This window comes from Lolium perenne, chromosome 5, assembly GCF_019359855.2.
Source record: "Lolium perenne isolate Kyuss_39 chromosome 5, Kyuss_2.0, whole genome shotgun sequence".
NCBI classification, from domain to species: Eukaryota; Viridiplantae; Streptophyta; class Magnoliopsida; order Poales; family Poaceae; genus Lolium; species Lolium perenne.
This window is the reverse complement of record NC_067248.2, coordinates 33,448,793-33,467,852: the sequence shown is the minus strand read 5'-3', so window position 1 is coordinate 33,467,852 and position 19,060 is coordinate 33,448,793. Positions and strand designations below refer to the sequence as shown.

At 41.9% G+C, this 19,060-nt stretch overlaps 1 protein-coding gene across 1 annotated transcript; it reads left to right on the top strand.

Moving 5' to 3' along the window:
- The first annotated feature begins 1,370 nt into the window (after window positions 1–1,370).
- On the top strand, window positions 1,371–2,701 carry LOC127304490 (uncharacterized). Its single transcript, XM_051335160.2, has 4 exons — window positions 1,371–1,902; window positions 1,999–2,167; window positions 2,309–2,437; window positions 2,542–2,701. The coding sequence occupies exons 1-4, from the start codon at window positions 1,622–1,624 to the stop codon at window positions 2,626–2,628; spliced, it is 666 nt and encodes a 221-aa protein (XP_051191120.1). The 5' UTR covers window positions 1,371–1,621; the 3' UTR covers window positions 2,629–2,701.
- Window positions 2,702–19,060: the final 16,359 nt, after the last annotated feature.

Here is a 19,060-nt window from a genome sequence, read left to right as displayed (position 1 = left end):
AAAAGATTGTTGGTTGGACCTTTATCGCACTTGAAAATTACGCTAGGAAGATTAGTCTATTCTGTACGGTCAAGTCCTTCATACAATTGCAAAATTGAACTCTGAAACACAGCACTAAAGATGTTGACAGGACATACTCTCACAGTCTAAAAAGTAAGCGTCTCAACTTTTTACTGATATAGGTGTATCTACACGTGTCTAGATCAAATTAAGATATTTATTTTTGAACGGAGGTAGTATGTACAACCGTGGTAATTGGCCAAGTTTATGCTACGCAGCTGCCCCTTCGCCTCTCTCCACATGAGGTGGAGGTGACACCTCTCCCGCTCCCACTCCGCCAATGTGAGGTCTGGTCCCCTCTCCCTTCGCTTGCTGCTCCGACGACATGAGGGAGAGGGGCCTCGCTTCTCCGTCCCTACTTTTTAGTGTTAGGGTTTGTCTACTGTGGTACGCCGTTAGGGTGGTGGGAGCGGTGGTCGAGCGAATAAATCTGCCTCAACTCTACTTCCACACCGGTGCCAACCTTCACAACACGCCTCCGGGTTGATAGCTTCGCGTGCTTCTCGATCCTTCAAGTAGGTGGCTCGGGCTTCTCGCCTTTCTTCAGATCCGGTGAGATCGGTTTCTTGGCGTGTCGTTGGCGTTCATTGTTATCTACGACGACGCTGGAGGCTGAGACGAGGTGGATGCTCTGGAGCGAGGATGTTGGTTCAGAGGTGGTGGTTTTGTTGTTATTCCTCGACTTTGTTGATGGGATGCGGCGGATCTTGGTGTAACATAGCACGAGGATGTCCCCCGGTCGATGTGCCACAACAACATGTTCCTCGGTGCTTGCAGCGGGCATGTTCATCGACCCACAATGCCCTGTTGGCGATGGTGGTCTTTTGGATATAGCAATATTGGAGGCTCGGCATCTCTTCCAACCCATGTCTAGGCAGCATTGGGATTTCGACGGCCGCTAGCTTCAGCTAGCGCAGGAAACACCTAGTAATAAGTTTTTGGAAAGTTTTTAGGACACATGTTTTCTCCTGATTTATATGTTGCTTTCTACATTAGTTTAGTACATGTAACTTTATTTACTATTAATGAAATAGTATACATGATTTTTATTGAAAAAACGGCTAAGTTTTTTTTGTATAGATCTGACCGGCCAAGTTAGGTCTGTGTGTGGATTGACACGAATAATCGGTTGCAGTAACTTGTGAGCACGATCTTACTCGATTTTTGGGGTTCCCGGGTAACTCTTTTCATCTTTCCCGCAGTGCTTTTTTGCCTCCTCCGTTTGACCGGGCACGTTCACGGAGAGGAGGTGCAGTTATTCCGAGCTCGTGCTGTGCCGGCCTGGAAGTTGCAGTCTTGGAGACTACCCAATTCCCAAAACAGAGGCATCGGCAGCAGAACAGAAGCATCACAATGTTGTTTTCCCGTCCGGTTCAGACTCCGTAGTCCACAAGCAACGATCCATCGGCCCCTCCCTCGCTCCCTCGGATTCGTCTTCGTCTTCTTCTTCTCCGAGAGCGATATAAACAGCGGAGGGGAGAGAAAGAGGCGAGTCATCCGTCACCCATCAACTTCCGCCAGCCAACGAGCTACCTAGTCGGCAGCAGCCAAACAGGCAGCCATGGGGTTCTTCACCAGGAGCACCTCGAAGCAGACCGCGAAGCTCAAGTCCCTCGTCAAGCTCGCGCTGGCGCGCCTCGCCGTCGTGCGCCGCCCGCGCGCCGGCCGCCGCTCCATCGCCCGCGGCGACGTCGCGCAGCTGCTCTCCATCGGCCACCTCGACCGCGCGCTCGTCCGCGCCGGCCAGGTCCTCGAGGAGGACGACGCGCTCGCGGCGCTCGACGTCCTCGAGCTCTACTGCAGGCTCCTCGTCGACCACGCCGCCCAGCTCGACAAGCCAAAGTAATCTACTTTGCTAACAAACTCCCCCGAGTTCCTCGTCTGATCGTTTCTGTTCGTGCGGTACGGCGGGAGAATCTAATCTGGTTCTCCGTCCAGGGAGTGCACCGAGGAGATCAAGGCGGCGGCCGCGGGCCTCATCTACGCGTCGGCGCGGTGCGGCGAGCTGCCCGAGCTCCTGGACGCGCGCGCCATCCTGGCGGACAAGTTCGGCCGTGACTTCGCCGCCGCGGCCCGGGACGGCGCGCCCGGCGTCGTCGACCCCACGGTACGTCCGCTTCGATGCTCCAGCTATGCGCGCGCGCGCCAACCGCTGCACCTCCACCTGCCGCCTCGCCAACCGCTGGACGTGCTGGACGGGAGCTGGAATTTTCATTGACGAGGGTTGGTTGGTGCCTTGGTTTTGCAGCTGGTGCGGAAGTTGTCCGGCCAGGGTGCAACCGTGGAGCAGATGAGGAGGCTGGCCAAGGAGATCGCCGCCGAGAACGGCATCCTGCTCGACTTCCCCGAGGAGCCCAGAGAGGTTCCTCACGCTCAGGTTGGTTGCAACCTGCTGCACGACTTCACAACCGCTGCTCATCTTATTCATGCGATTTCTGTGATTCAGTACACTCATGTTATGACTACAAATGTGCAATGCAGAGGAAACAGAGTGAGCAAACCAAGACTGCGCCGGCTGCGGAATCTGTCGAGCACACTGAGATCAAGGTAGAACCGGGCACATTTTAACAAACTATGCCACTAATATGGTCATAACTATGCCATTTGTTGGCTTGAAACCCATGAATCTTCATACACGATAGACCATTTTGTGAAGACATTTTGTTTTTTACTACCCTATCACAGGTTTCTTATTTTCACTGTCAACTAGTACACGCATAAGCACTCAATGCGGAAGGGTTTCATTTTTGAGGTTTTCTTCATTTTCATTTATTTATTTCAAAACCAGGTAAAAATGGTCGACATGATTATCCATGCAAAGGGGTCGAATATTTGTAGGCAGCATATGTGTTTGCCCGTCCAGTGAAACTCGGAGGAAGAGGGATCACACGGAAGGAGACGAAGGGAGAGAAGTGAGGGGGGCCCTCTTATTTATGGTGTCTGACCTTTTTCAGGGTTTGTCAGTGCGCAGGAGGTGCGAGCGAGCGAGCGAGGCCGATAATGAGAGAGATGGGTTTTTTTTGAGAGAGAGAGGGACAACCGAAGGATCCTGAAGGACTCAGACTTCCAATACGCACCAGAGCACAGTTTACAACAAGACACAGAATAAACAGGAAATTTCATCTAAATCCCTAACTTTTACATGGAAGACCCCACGCTGAAAGCAAGAAATGCGATCGGGTCCTTAACAGCCATCGCCCAAATTGATCCTCGTCGCAGCTGGAGACGAACCACTTAGCGCGACCAAATCGCCACGGCTACAGTGCGTGCTCACCATGGCCTCCGAGCTGAGGTAGAAACGCAATGCCAAAACCAGCATCCAGCGGAGGTGGATAACTGGAGAGAGAGAGAGAGAGAGAGAGAGAGAGAGAGAGAGAGAGAGGAGTTTTGATGTGTCTTCTCTTGACAAAGAAGATGGGAGTTTGCCTACCGACCGCACATGACTTGTGCTCACTGAAGTGTGGGACCTCACGCATGGAAACCACACGTAGGTGACAGACCTGTTGGTGTAATAACTCGGGTGATCATTATACTGTATTAGTACAAATTTCCTATGTATTCAAGGGTAGGAAAGCCAAGTTAACTCATTTACATGACATTATTTTTTTCATGAAGCCAAGTTAACTCATCTATCAATTGGTACATTCTGGTTATATTTGAAATTTTACTTGAAACTTGTTGTTCATGCCATTTTACTACTCGCCTAACACTTTTTCCGCGCGTGAAGGGAGGGGGTGGGCATGATGCTACCCTGAATTTTTGTGACCCCCCAAAACTAGCAAATATGAGAGAGGCATCCAAAGAAACACACTCGTCCCCTACCCCCCCCCCCATTTGAAATCCAGTCAAAGGTGGATCAAAAAAGGCAATCGAAAAGCATGGATTGTTCATCTTTTTATATATAGTTAGGGTTAGGGTTTATGGTTTATAGAGATGCACATATTTTCATGTTTTAAACTTGTTTCAATCCTGGTCAAACTAGGATTTGAACGAGATTCAAATGGGTATAAAAAAATAAAAAAATGCACATAGCCTTTTTATGTCACATAATGCATGACCACTCAAGTTGATAAACATGGTCTAGACATATTCAAACTAGAAAAATCATGTATCTACCCTGGCCCTAACCTTAAACTCTGTATTATGGAGTCAAGCATGAAGAGAAGTGGTTTTGGGTTTCAAACACGGAAATTTCAAATTGATGAACAAGTTCTAGGCATATTCAAAATAGAAAAAGCATGTATCTACCCCCTAACCATAAAGTCGGTCGATCTTATGAAGTCTAGCATGAAGAGAAGTGCTATTGGTTTCAAACATGGAAATTTCAAGAACCTCCCAAAAGCTTCATTTTAGAGTGACAAAAAAAGATCCAGGCTTGCATTTTCATTTTCATGTTTTAAAATTGTTTAAATCTTGGTCAAACCTAGCTAGTATTTGACCAAGATTCGAATGGGCATAAAATTCAAAAAAACCAGAAAAATGAAAAACCAAAGCACATAGCCTTCTTATGTCATATATAGTAAGCATTCAAGTTGATCAACAAGGTCTAGACATATTCAAAACAGAAAAAAGCATGTATCGATCTACCCCTAACCCTTAACTCTGTCTTATGAAGTCAAGCATGAAGAGAAGTGGTTTTGGGTTTCAAACATTATATTGAGATTTCAAGAACCCCCCAAAAGCTTCATTTTAGAATAACTAAGAAGGATCCAGGCTTGCCTTTTCATTTTCATGTGTATTAAACTTGCTAAAATCTTGGTCAAACCTAGGACTTGACCAAGATTCAAATGGCATAAACATTCAGAAAAAATCAAAAAAATAAAACCAAATCACATAGCCTTCTTATGTCATATGTATATAGTAAGCATTCAAGTTGATCGATATGAACAAGGTCTAGACATATTCAAAACAGAAAAAGCATGTATCTACCCCCTAGCCCTTAACTATGTCTTATGAAGTCAAGCATGAAGAGAAATGGTTTTGGGTTTTAAACATGGCAATTTCAAAAACTTCCCAAAAGCTTAATTTTAGAGTGAATAAGAAGGATCCAAGATTACCTTTTCATTTTCAAGATTTATGCTTGTTTAAATCTTGGTCAAACATAGGATTTGACCAACACACATATAGTCTTCTTATGTCATATAGTAAGCATTCAAGTTGATAAACAAGCATGCATGTCTAGACATATTCAAATTAACCCGACAAATCATGTATCTACCCCTAACCCTAAACTCTGTCTTATGAAGTCAACCATGAAGAGAAGTGGTTTTGGGTTTCAAACATTGAGATTTCAAGAACCCCCAAAAGCTTCATTTTAGAATGACTAAGAAGGATCCAGGCTTACCTTTTCATTTTATGTTTTAAACTTGTTTAAATCTTGGTCAAACCTAGGATTTGACCAAGATTCAAATGGGCATAAACATTAATTCAGAAAAAACAAAAAATGAAAAACCAACGCACATATAGTCTTCTTATGTCATATAGTAAGCATTCAAGTTGATAAACAAAGCATGTCTAGACATATTCAAACCCGTCAAATCATGTATGGATCTACCCCCAGACAGTGTTGGGCCTCCAAGAGCAGAGGTTTGTATAACAGCAGCAAGTTTTCCCTTAAGTGGATCACCCAAGGTTTATCGAACTCAGGGAGGAAGAGGTCAAAGATATCCCTCTCAAGCAACCCTGCAACCACAATACAAGAAGTCTCTTGTGTCCCCAACACACCCAATACACTTGTCAGATGTATAGGTGCACTAGTTCGGCGAAGAGATAGTGAAATACAAGTGGTATGAATGTATATGAGCAGTAGTAACGGCGCCAGAAAATAGCTTGCTGGCGTGCAGTTGATTGTAGTAATATTGCAGGAAGTACAGATGCAGTAGAACAGTAAACAAGTGATGATTGCAGTATTTGGAAACAAGGCCTAGGGATCATACTTTCACTAGTGGACACTCTCAACATTGATCACATAACTGAATGGATAAATGCTATACTCTACACTCTCTTGTTGGATGATGAACACCACTAATTGTGTAGGGCTACAAGAGCACCTCAATGCCGGAGTTAACAAGCTCCACAACATTCGATGTTCATATTTAAATAACCTTAGAGTGCATGATAGATCAACACAACTATACCAAGTACTAACATAGTATGCACACTGTTACCATCACACTATGAAAGGAGGAATAGATCACATCAATACCATCATAGTAATAGTTAACTTCATAATCTACAAGAGATCACAATCATAGCATATACCAAGTACTTCATGATGCACACACTGTCAACATTACATCATGGAGGACGAATAGACTACTTTAATAACATCACTAGAGTAGCACATAGATGAATAGTGATACAAAACTCATATGAATCTCAATCATGTAAGGCAGCTCATGAGATCACTGTATTGAAGTACATAGGAGAGAGATTAACCACATAGCTACCGGTACAGCCCCTTAGCCTCGATGGAGAACTACTCCCACCTCATGGGAGACAGCAGCGGTGATGGAGATGACGGTGGTGTCGATGGAGATGCCTTCCGGGGGCACTTCCCCGTCCCGGCGTCGTGTCAGAACAGAGACTCTTGTCCCCCGGATCTTGGCTTCGCGATGGCGGCGGCTCTGGAAGGTTTCTCGTATCGTGGCTTATTCGTATCGAAGATTTAGGTCATCAGGGCTTAAATAGGCGAAGAGGCGGATTCGGAAGGGGTCTGGGGCCCCCTCACAGTAGGGCGGCGCGCCTGGCTCCTTGGCCGCGCCGCCCACACGTGTGGGCCCCCTGTGGCCCTCCTCTGGTTCCTCTCGGGTGTTCTGGAAGCTTCGTGGAATTATAAGATGCTGGGCGTTGATTTCGTCCAATTCCGAGAATATTTCCTTACTAGGATTTCTGAAACCAAAAACAGCAGAAAACAGGAACTGGCACTTCGGCATCTCGTCAATAGGTTAGTTACGGAAAACGCATAAAATCATCATAAAGTGTGAACAAAACATGTAGGTATCATAAAACAAGCATGGAACATCAGAAATTATAGATACGTTGGAGACGTATCAGCATCCCCAAGCTTAGTTCCTACTCGTCCCGAGTAGGTAAACGATAACAAGGATAATTTCTGAAGTGACATGCTACCAACATGATCTTAATCATACCATTGTAAAGCATATAAGATGAATGCAGCGATTAAAAGAAATGGTAAAGACAATGGTTAAACAATTGAATCATATAGCAAAGACTTTTCATGAATAGTACTTTCAAGACAAGCATCAATAAGTCTTGCATAAGAGTTAACTCATAAAGCAATAAATTCAAAGTAAAGGCATTGAAGCAACACAAAGGAAGATTAAGTTTCAGCGGTTGCTTTCAACTTGTAACATGTATATCTCATGGATAGTTGTCAATGCAAAGTAATATAACAAGTGCAATAAGCAAGCATGTAAGAATCAATGCACAGTTGACACAAGTGTTTGCTTCTAAGATGGAAGGAAATAGGTAAACTGACTCAACATAAAAGTAGAAGAATGGCCCTTCGCAGAGGGAAGCAGGGATTGCTATATTTGTGCTAGAGCTTTTATTTTGAAAACATAAAGAGAGCATAAAAGTAAAGTTTTGAGAGGTGTTTGTTGTTGTCAACAAATGGTAGTGGGCACTCTAACCCCCTTGCCAGACAGACTTTCAAAGAGCGACTCCCATGAAAGATTTTTATTTTTGGGTGGCACTCCTTCCAACCTTGCTTTCACAAACCATGGCTAACCGAATCCTCGGGTGCCTGCCAACAATCTCATACCATGAAGGAGTGCCTTTTATTTTAGTTTTATTTAGATGACACTCCTCCCCACCTTTGCTTTCTCAAGCCATGGCTAACCGAATCCTCGGGTGCCGTCCAACAATCACATACCATGGAGGAGTGTCTATTTTTAAAATTATGAAAGTTAATTAATTTGGGGCTGGGAACCCCATTGCCAGCTCTTTTTGCAAAATTATTGGATAAGCGGATGAAGCCACTAGTCCACTGGTGAAAGCTGCCCAACAAGATTGAAAGATAAACACCACATACTTCCTCATGAGCTATAAAACATTGACACAAATGAGAGGTAATAACTTTTGAAGTGTTTAAAGATAGCACTCAAGCAATTTACTTTGGAATGGCAGAGAAATACCATGTAGTAGGTAGGTATGGTGGACACAAATGGCATAGTTTTTGGCTCAAGGATTTGGATGCACGAGAAGTATTCCCTCTCAGTACAAGGCTTAGGCTAGCAAGGTTGTTTGAAGCAAACACAAGTATGAACTAGTACAGCAAAACTCACATAAGAACATATTGCAAGCATTATAAGACTATACATTGTCTTCCTTGTTGTTCAAACACCTCACTAGAAAATATCTAGACCTTAGAGAGACCAATCACGCAAACGAAATTTTAGCAAGCTCTATGTATTTCTTCACTAATAGGTGCAAAGTATATGATGCAAGAGCTTAAACATGATCCATATGAGCACAACAATTGCCAAGTATCAAATTATTCAAGACATCATACCAATTACCACATGTAGCATTTTCTGTTTCCAACCATATAACAATTAACGAAGCAGTTTCAACCTTCGCCAAGAAAATTAAAAGCTAAGAACACATGTGTTCATATGAACCAGTGGAGCGTGTCTCTCTCCCACACAAGCATGAATTTATTCAAACAAAACAAAAATAAAAACAAACAGACGCTCCAAGTAAAGTACATAAGATGTGACGGAATAAAAATATAGTTTCAAGAGAAGTGACCTGATAATTTGTCGATGAAGAAGGGGATGCCTTGGGCATCCCCAAGCTTAGACGCTTGAGTATTCTTGAAATATGCAGGGATGAACCACCGGGGCATCCCCAAGCTTAGAGCTTTCACTCTCCTTGATCATATTGTATCATCCTCCTCTCTTGACCCTTGAAAACTTCCTCCACACCAAACTCGAAACAAACTCATTAGAGGGTTAGTGCATAATCAAAAACTCACATGTTCAGAGGTGACACAATCATTATTAACACTTCTGGACATTGCACAAAGCTACTGAAAGTTAATGGAATAAAGAAATCCATCCAACACAGCAAAAGAGGCAATGCGAAATAAGAGGCAGAATCTGTCAAAATAGAACAGTCCGTAAAGACGAATTTCTTAGAGGCACCAGACTTCCTCAGATGAAAATGCTCAAATTGAATGAAAGTTGCGTACATATCTGAGGATCACTCACGTAAATTGGCAGATTTTTCTGAGTTACCTACAGAGAACACTGCCCAAATTCGTGACAGACAGAAATCTGTTTCTGCGTAGTAATCCAAATCTAGTATCAACCTTACTATCAAAGACTTTACTTGGCACAACAATGCAACAAAATAAAGATAAGGAGAGGTTGCTACAGTAGTAACAACTTCCAAGACTCAAATAAAAAATAAAAGTGATGTAGTAAAATAAAAACATGGGTTATCTCCCAAGAAGTGCTTTCTTTATAGCCATTAAGATGGGCTCAGAAATTTTAATGATGCACTCTCAAGAAATAGTAGTTGAAGAAAAAGAGAGCATCAAAAGGAAAATATGAAACAAATTTAAGCCTAACCCACTTCCTATGAAAAGGAATCTTGTAAATAAACAAGTCATGTAGGCATAATGCAACAAGCATAGGAAAACTAGACAAGCGCAACTTCAAGATTTTCAGCATGTAGAGAGGTGTTTTAGTAACATGAAAATTTCTACAACCATATTGTCCTCTCTCATAAAGATTTTCAGTAGCATCATGAACAAACTCAACAATATAACTATCAAATGAAACATTCTTATCATGAGTCTCATGCATAAAATAATTACTACTCCCAACATAAGCATAGTCATTCTTATTAATTGTAGTGGGAGCAAATTCAACAAAGTAGCTATCATTATTATTCTCATCATCAAATATAGGAGGCATATTGTAATCATAATTAGATTTATCCTCCATAGTAGGTGGCACCAAAAGACTACTATCATTATAATCATCATAAATAGGAGGCAAAGTATCATCAAAGAAAATTTTCTCCTCCATGCTTGGGGGACTAAAAATATCATGCTCATCAAAACCAGCTTCCCCAAGCTTAGAATTTTCCATAGCATTAGCAACAGTGGTGTTCAAAGCATTCATACTAATAACATTGCCATTATCATGCAAATAAGGTTCCATAGGTTTTTTAATTTTTGCAACACACCATTTATGTCTTAACTCAGGAAATAGATTAAAAAGCTCACAGTTGTTTTCCATTATGCCTTACTAGTGTTTAACAAGAAACAAAAAGATGCAATTGCAGGATCTAAAGGAAATAGCTTCGAGCACTCACCCAGAAAATAGCTTAGTAGCCGAGATCCGGAGTGTGAGTACCTTTTACCTTACCTCCCCGGCAACGGCGCCAGAAAATAGCTTGCTGTCTAGGACTGGCGCGTGGTTGACGAGGGAGGAAATCTCTGTTGTGTAGCTTTTCATTCCCCGGCAATGGCGCCAGAAAATAGCTTGATATCTACGCACACTCCTTTTCATGTAGACAGTGTTGGGCCTCTAAGAGCAGAGGTTTGTAGAACAGCGGCAAGTTTTCCCTTAAGTGGATCACCCAAGGTTTATCGAACTCGGGGAGGAAGAGGTCAAAGATATCCCTCTCAAGCAACCCTGCAACCACAATACAAGAAGTCTCTTGTGTCCCCAACATACCCAATACACTTGTCAGATGTATAGGTGCACTACTTCGGCGAAGATATAGTGAAATACAAGTGGTATGAATGTATATGAGCAGTAGTAACGGCGCCAGAAAATAGCTTGCTGGCTTGCAGTTGATTGTAGTAATATTGCAGGAAGTACAGATGCAATAGAACAGTAAACAAGTGATGATTGCAGTATTTGGAAACAAGGCCTATGGATCATACTTTCACTAGTGGACACTCTGAACATTGATCACATAACTGAATGGATAAATGCTATACTCTACACTCTCTTGTTGGATGATGAACACCACTAATTGTGTAGGGCTACAAGAGCACCTCAATGCCGGAGTTAAAAAGCTCCACAACATTCGATGTTCATATTTAAATAACCTTAGAGTGCATGATAGATCAACACAACTATACCAAGTACTAACATAGCATGCACACTGTTACCATCACACTATGAAAGGAGGAATAGATCACATCAATACCATCATAGTAATAGTTAACTTCATAATCTACAAGAGATCACAATCATAGCATATACCAAGTACTTCATGATGCACACACTGTCAACATTACATCATGGAGGAGGAATAGACTACTTTAATAACATCACTAGAGTAGCACATAGATGAATAGTGATACAAAACTCATATGAATCTCAATCATGTAAGGCAGCTCATGAGATCATTGTATTGAAGTACATAGTAGAGAGATTAACCACATAGCTACCGGTACAGCCCCTTAGCCTCGATGGAGAACTACTCCCTCCTCATGGGAGACAGCAGCGGTGATGGAGATGGAGGTGGTGTCGATGGAGATGCCTCCCGGGGGCACTTCCCCGTCCCGGCGGCGTGCCGGAACAGAGACTCCTTTCCCCCAGATCTTGGCTTCGCGATGGCGGCGGCTCTGGAAGGTTTCTCGTACCGTGGCTTATTCGTATCGAAGATTTAGGTCATTGATGACCCACAAGTATAGGGGATCGCAGCAGTCTTCGCGGGTAGTATAACCCAATTTATTGATTCGACACAAGGGGAGACAAAGAATACTTGAAGGCCTTAACAGTGGAGTTGTCAATTCAGCTGCACCTGGAAACATACTTGCTCACAAGAGTTTATCAGTAGTAATAGTTTTATAGCAGTAGCAGTAGTGAAATAACAGCAGCAGAGTAACAAAGACAGCAGTAGTAATTATAGTAAACAGCAGGATTAAAATACTGTAGGCACGGGGGCGGATGATGGGCGTTGCATGGATGAGAGAAACTCATGTAACAATCATAGCAGGGCATTTGCAGATAAAACGGTGTCCAAGTACAAAGCAATCAATAGGCATGTGTTCCAATTATAGTCGTACGTGCTCGCAATGAGAAACTTGCACAACATCTTTTGTCCTACCAGCCGGTGGCAGCCGGGCCTCAAGGGAATCTACTGGATATTAAGGTACTCCTTTTAATAGAGTACCGGAGCAAAGCATTAACACTCCGTGAACACATGTGATCCTCACATCACTACCATCCCCTCCGGTTGTCCCGATTTCTGTCACTTCGGGGCCATTGGTTCTGGACAGCGTCATGTGTATACAACTTGCAGGTAAGACCATAAACAATGAATATCATGATGAAACAATAACATGTTCAGATCTGAGATCATGGCACTCAGGCCCTAGTGACAAGCATTAAGCATAACAAGTTGCAACAATATCATCAAAGTACCAATTATGGACACTAGGCACTATGCCCTAACAATCTTATGCTATTACATGACCAATCTCATCCAATCCCTGCCATCCCCTTCGGCCTACAGCGGGGGAATTACTCACACATGGATGGGGGAAACATGGCTGGTTGATGGAGAGGCGTCGGTGGTGATGATGTCGATGATCTCCTCCAATTCCCCGTCCCGGCGGAGTGCCAGAACGGAGACTTCTGGCTCCCGAGACGGAGTTTCGCGATGTGGCGGCGTTCTGGAGGCTTTCTGGCTACTTCGACTTCTCCCCGTGCGTTTTTAGGTCGAAGGCAATAAATAGTCCGAAGGAGGGCGTCGGGGGCTGACCGAGGCCGCCACACCATAGGGCTGCGCGGGCCCCTCCTGGGCCGCGCCGGCCTATGGTGTGGGGCCCTCGGGCCTCCACCTGGCTTGCCCTTCTGGCTCCGCCAATATTCTGGGAAAATAGGAACTTTTGCATAAATTCCGAGGATTTTCCTGAAAGTTGGATTTCTGCACAAAAACGAGACACCAGAACAGTTCTGCTGAAAACAGCGTTAGTCCGTGTTAGTTGCATCCAAAATACACAAATTAGAGGCAAAATAATAGCAAAAGTGTTCGGGAAAGTAGATACGTTTTGGACGTATCAACTCCCCCCAAGCTTAGCTTATTGCTTGTCCTCAAGCAATTCAGTTAACAACTGAGCGATAAAAGAACTTTCACGAACACATTTGCTCATATGATGTATATATTCTCATGCTATGGCTAACACTTAGGCAGTTCATAATGAGATGCATACAAATAAGATCATCTAACAGCTATGTCAATCATGGAGAGGTACCAACAATTAATAATAAGCATCATGAATCATGTCTATAAGCAGGATTGCAATGTTCATAAGAGAGTATGATAAAGTGGTATCTGGCTTGCCCATATTTGATTAGCAAAACATAAATTCTCAGGCACCTGTGAAGTTCATGGAAAGACTAGAAGTAGTGATTGTCAAAGATAAAAGCATCAAAGTTATACCACAATCAATCATATTTTGGGACAAGCATATTATACTAAGAATGACAGTTGTGCTCTCAAGATAGTGCTCAAAGAAAGAATGGAGACACAACATAAAAGTAAAATATTGACCCTTCGCAGAGGGAAGCAGGGATTAACATGCGCTAGAGCTTTTCATTTTTAAAACAGGAGTAAAATTATTTTGAGAGGTGTTTGTTGTTGTCAACCAATGGTAATGGGTACACCAACTACCTTGCCAACCGGACTTCCAAGAGCGGCTCCCATGAATTACTTTTATGTTTATGTGGCACTCCTTCCAACCTTTCTTTCACAAACCATGGCTAACCGAATCCTCGGGTGCCTGCCAACAATCTCATACCATGAAGGAGTGCCTTTTTATTTTAGTTTTATTATGATGACACTCCCCCCAACCTTTGCTTACACAAGCCATAGCTAACCGAATCCTTCGGGTGCCGTCCAACAATCACATACCATGGAGGAGTGTCTATTTAGGTTAATTAATTTGGGACTGGGAATCCCATTGCCAGCTCTTTTTGCAAAATTATCGGATAAGCGGATGTGTCACTAGTCCATAATGAAAGTCCGTCAAGAGTAAATGACAAGGTTGAAAGTTAAACACCACATACTTCCTCACGAGCTATGAAACATTAACACAAATTGAGAAGCATTTTGAAGGTTTTAAAGGTAGCACATGAGAATTTACTTGGAATGGTTTGAAATGCCATGCATAGGTATTTATGGTGGACACTTTGGAATAACTTGGTTTTCAGGGGTTTGGAAGCACGAGCAGCGTTCCCGCTCAGTACAAGTGAAGGCTAGCAATAGACTGGGGAGCGACAAATCAAGAGAGCAGTAACTGTCATAATCATGCTTGCGGCAAAATAAATTAACGGAGGCATAAAAGTGATACAAGAACTCTGAAGCAATATAAATCTTCGAGGCTTAATTGACTTTTGTTCAGTCATATGCATGCGTGAGCATGTGCCAAGTCGATATAAATGAATTATTCAGAGGAGGATACCACAATGCCATACCTACTTATGAATAAAACAATGCAAGCAAACATCCATGACATGCTACTCATATTAATAAATTGGAGCTAAACATGAGAGATCATGAACTACTAGACTTTCTCAAATGACATATACCTCACATGAACCAACTAAGCATGCTCACATGGATGAGTATATGTACAAAAATGAAAACAAATAGAGTTCATACCAGCCTCTCACCACAATCCAATTGTCGTAGATCGTCATTATTGCCTTTCACTTGTGTAGCTTGGATAATATGAAATGAAAACCACGCTCCAGCCACCGAAGACCATTGAACTCATGATGAACTTTACAAACCAAAGAAGAATAGCAAATATTTTTGGTGTTTTTGAATTGGAAACAAGAACAAAAGGAAACAAGCAAACAAAGCAAAATCTTTTTGGGTTTTCTTGTAGCAAAACAACGATAGCAAATAAAGAGAAAGAAATGCAAGAAACCAAAACAAACAAATGATGAAGAGAAACAACAGAAATATTTTTGGTCTTTTTGTGTTTTGGGAAAGAAACAAAGCAAAAACAAGAAATAGCAAACTAGAAGACTCACATAAACACAAAGCAGCAGAAATTCATCAAACTTGACAGCAGTACAGTACCCGATTTTTAAGAAATTTTTCCACTGCTCAAATCGAAAAGTGTACAACTAATGAAAGTTAGATAACAACCTGGGGAACATGCAAAAAAATTGGCTTCGCAAAATACTGTTCTGGCTATTTTTGGGAATTTTTTTCGGTAACAGTCCAGAATCTGTTTTCAGGCAGCACTTCCCCAAATATCATCTCCCTCTCATTAGAAAACCACTCAAACGAACTAAACAAGTATATACAAGTATCCAGCAATCATAATATGCAAAGAATGAGTGATGCCGGTATACCTCCCCCCAAGCTTAGGCTTTTGGCCTAAGTGGAGTTCAACCCCAGCGAGGGTCGCTGTTCCTCGCCGGTGGATAATGCATGGCGTAGTCATAGTAAGGTTCCTGTGCAGAAGAAAAGCGTGGAGGCTCCACAATGCCCAAAATGTTGATGCGAGGAACTTGCTGCATCGGATGATGAGTCGAGGTGTTCCTCGGCCTCCTCCACATTGTCTCTTGCATGATGGCCTCCTCCCTCTATGTGTGCATTCAGTGCACTTTCTGTGACTGACCAATCCTCCCTGGAATCAAGGTTAAATAGAACAGGTGCAGGCAATCTCACTAGTTTTTCAGTTTTCTTAGTTGTTCTCCAAGACTTCTTGTAAATGTTATCTTGTAAGATAGGTTACCCAAATTAGATGAATCAGAAACAAATTCATGTCGGATCATAGAGACTATGTCAAGTTTTTCTATGGAAAGTTGAATATCAAGATGATGAGGTTCTACACCATGCAAAGCTAGTAAACGAGAGGCGATGAGACCCCCACAAATTCCTCCTTTCTCACGGTTAGTAGCAAGTCTATAAGCTATCAATGCCCCCAAATTATAAGTCTTACTACCTTGCAGTGCAGCAGCTAGAAAAGCTAAATCCTGGATAGATAGTTTACCACCATTCCTTCTAGCAAGAACGCATTTAGTAATGAAATAAGCAAAGTAGCGGATAGCTGGGAGTTGAATGCTAGTGATTTTACCACCATCGTCTGAGAAACTCCTCCCATGACAAATCATCTCAAAGAGGATTAAGAGCTCTCGCGGCGATCCCCTTATCTTCTCGCATGACCCCCATTGCGGTACTCTAATTGCTGTACAAAAATCATTGAATGGCAAGTTGACAGTTTTATTATAAATCTTATACTGAACCATGGGGTTAGATCGCGACCAATTGAACTTAAAATCCTGCACAACAGACATAGTCAATTTTGCATGTTGGCATGGTTCTCCATCAACAAAATCATTCAACCCTGCACGAGAAATTAGATTCTGAACATCTTCCAGTATTCCTGCGCTTCTCATGAAATCCATGCACGGGTAGTAAGAGGGGTATACTCCCTCTTCGCGGTTCACTCTCATGACTTGTTGCACCTCCAATTCTTGTTGGTTTAGTTGATATTTATTCCACTCCATTTTCTGAAATTTTTCAACAAACAATATAAAATTTGATTTGGTGACATATAATCAAGGGGAACTACTATAGGAACTTGCTAGAGTACTAATCATGCATCAAAACTAGTTTATACAACTTAGAACAAGCATGCAAGCTCACTAAACATGTTACCTACAGCAGCAAAATATTCAAGATATACTCAACCAAACAAAATTCTACTTGGATAGGCGGAGGAGTCACATACCGGAGAGCAAATGTGCCAAATTTCAGACAGAAATCTGGGCTGAGCAAAGAGATCGAAAAATCCTGAGCTCTTGAGCAAAAACGCGAGTGAGAGAAAGCTGGTGTCGATTTTTTCGGGAGAGAGAAGAGTCTGGGAGGAAGAGATGCTAAAGTGGGGTAAAGGGGGGCCCACATGCCAGGGTGGCGCGCCCCCCTTCCAGGCCGCGCCAGCCTGTGGGGTGCCACCCTGGGGTGCCCCACAGGTCATCTCCAGGTGCTCCCAGGTGCATTTTCGAAAAAATAGGACCAACGGTATAATTTTTGTGAATTTTTGAAAACTTTGAAAAATGCACATTTCTGGGTATTAAGTTTATTATTACTGGCCAGGAAATTTTTTGAAATCTCTAATTAACTAAGGAACTTTGCAAATCAAAAGTTCTACAGCAAGTAAGACAAGTGGAGGGAGAAAGAGATGTTGTTTACCTCCTCTATGCATATAAAAAGTATTTGTTAACAAGGTTGATCAAGTCTTGCCACCAAATAAATTTTACATAGCATAAAAAGAAATAAACCTCAAATCAATCATGTTACCTTGAATTGTATTGATATGGATCCAATCATAAGATTTTGATATCCTTCTTTAGGCTCATATATAGGACAATCAATAGTTCCAATTTTGATAGTTCTCACATTAGAAATAGTATTGACTCCACATACTTTATCAATCCTCTTGGGGAAATAGACTGTATGCTCCTTATCATCAACATTGAAAGTAACCTTTCCTTTATTGCAATCAATAACAGCCCCTGCAGTGTTAAGAAAAGGTCTCCCAAGAATAATAGACATATTATCATCTTCAGGCATTTCCAACACAACAAAATCAGTTAATATCAAGCAGTTATTAGTAACTTGAACAGGAACATCCTCACATATACCAACAGGAATAGCAGTAGATTTATCAGCCATTTGCAAAGATATATCAGTAGGTATCAACTTATCTAAATAAAGTCTCTTATAAAGAGAAAAAGGCATAACACTAACACCGGCTCCCAAGTCACATAGAGCAGTTTTAACATAATTATTCTTAATAGAACAAGGAATAGTAGGTATACCTGGGTCGCCCAACTTCTTTGGCACTTTGCCATTGAAAGAGTAATTAGCAAGCATAGTGGAAATTTCCTCATTGGGGATTTTCCTTTTGTTAGTAACAATATCTTTCATATACTTTGAATAAGGAGGCAATTTAATAGCATCAGTCAAAGGGATTTGCAAGAATAAAGGTTTCATCCAATCACAGAATTTATTATAGTGTTCTTCTTCCTTTGATTTTAGTTTCTTAGCAGGAAAAGGCATTTGCTTTTGTACCCAAGGTTCCCTTTCATTACCATGTTTCTTAGCAGTAAAATCTTCTTTAGTATACTTTTTATTTTTAGCATGCTTGTCAGGTTCATCTTCAACTTCTTCTTTATCAGAAGCATCATTCTTATCATTATCATTATCATGTTCATTACCACTTTTAGTTTCAGCATCGGAAATAGAAATACTATTAGGATCATTAACAGGTTCAGAGGATTCTACAACATTTTTATGTTTCTTCTTCTTTTTCTTCTTAGAAGGAGCACTAGGTTCAATGCGTTGAGAATCTTGGTCAATTCTTTTGGGATGCCCTTCAAGATATAGAGGATCCTGGGTAGAGACACCACCTCTAGTTGTTACTTCATAAGCATGTTTCTCTTTAGAATTATTATTTAGCAAGTCATTTTGCACTTTAGTGAGTTGATCAATTTGAGTTTGGATCATTTGAAAATGTTTAACAAGCATCTTAACATCATTGGAGGTTCTCTCCACAATATCATGCAAATTGCTTATAGCTTGAGAATTTTCCATTAGATGATTCTCTACTCTCACATTAAAATTTTCTTGCTTAACAATATAATTATCAAACTCATCTAAGCATTGAGCAGGAGGTTTTGAATACGGAATATCTTCCCTAGTAAAGCGTTGAAGGGAGTTTACCTCGATCATGGATGAAGGGGGAATTATCTCACATATATCTTCTATGGGAGGTAGATTCTTCACATCTTCGGATTTAATACCTTTCTCCTTGAGAGACTTCTTGGCTTCCCTCATATCTTTATCATTCAATTCAATTAAACCCCTCTTCTTCAATATTGGCGTTGGAGTTGGTTCAGGTGTATTCCAATCATCATGATTCCGGCTTATTCTAGCCAATAATTCTTCAGCTTCGTTTGGAGTTCTTTTCCTGAAAACA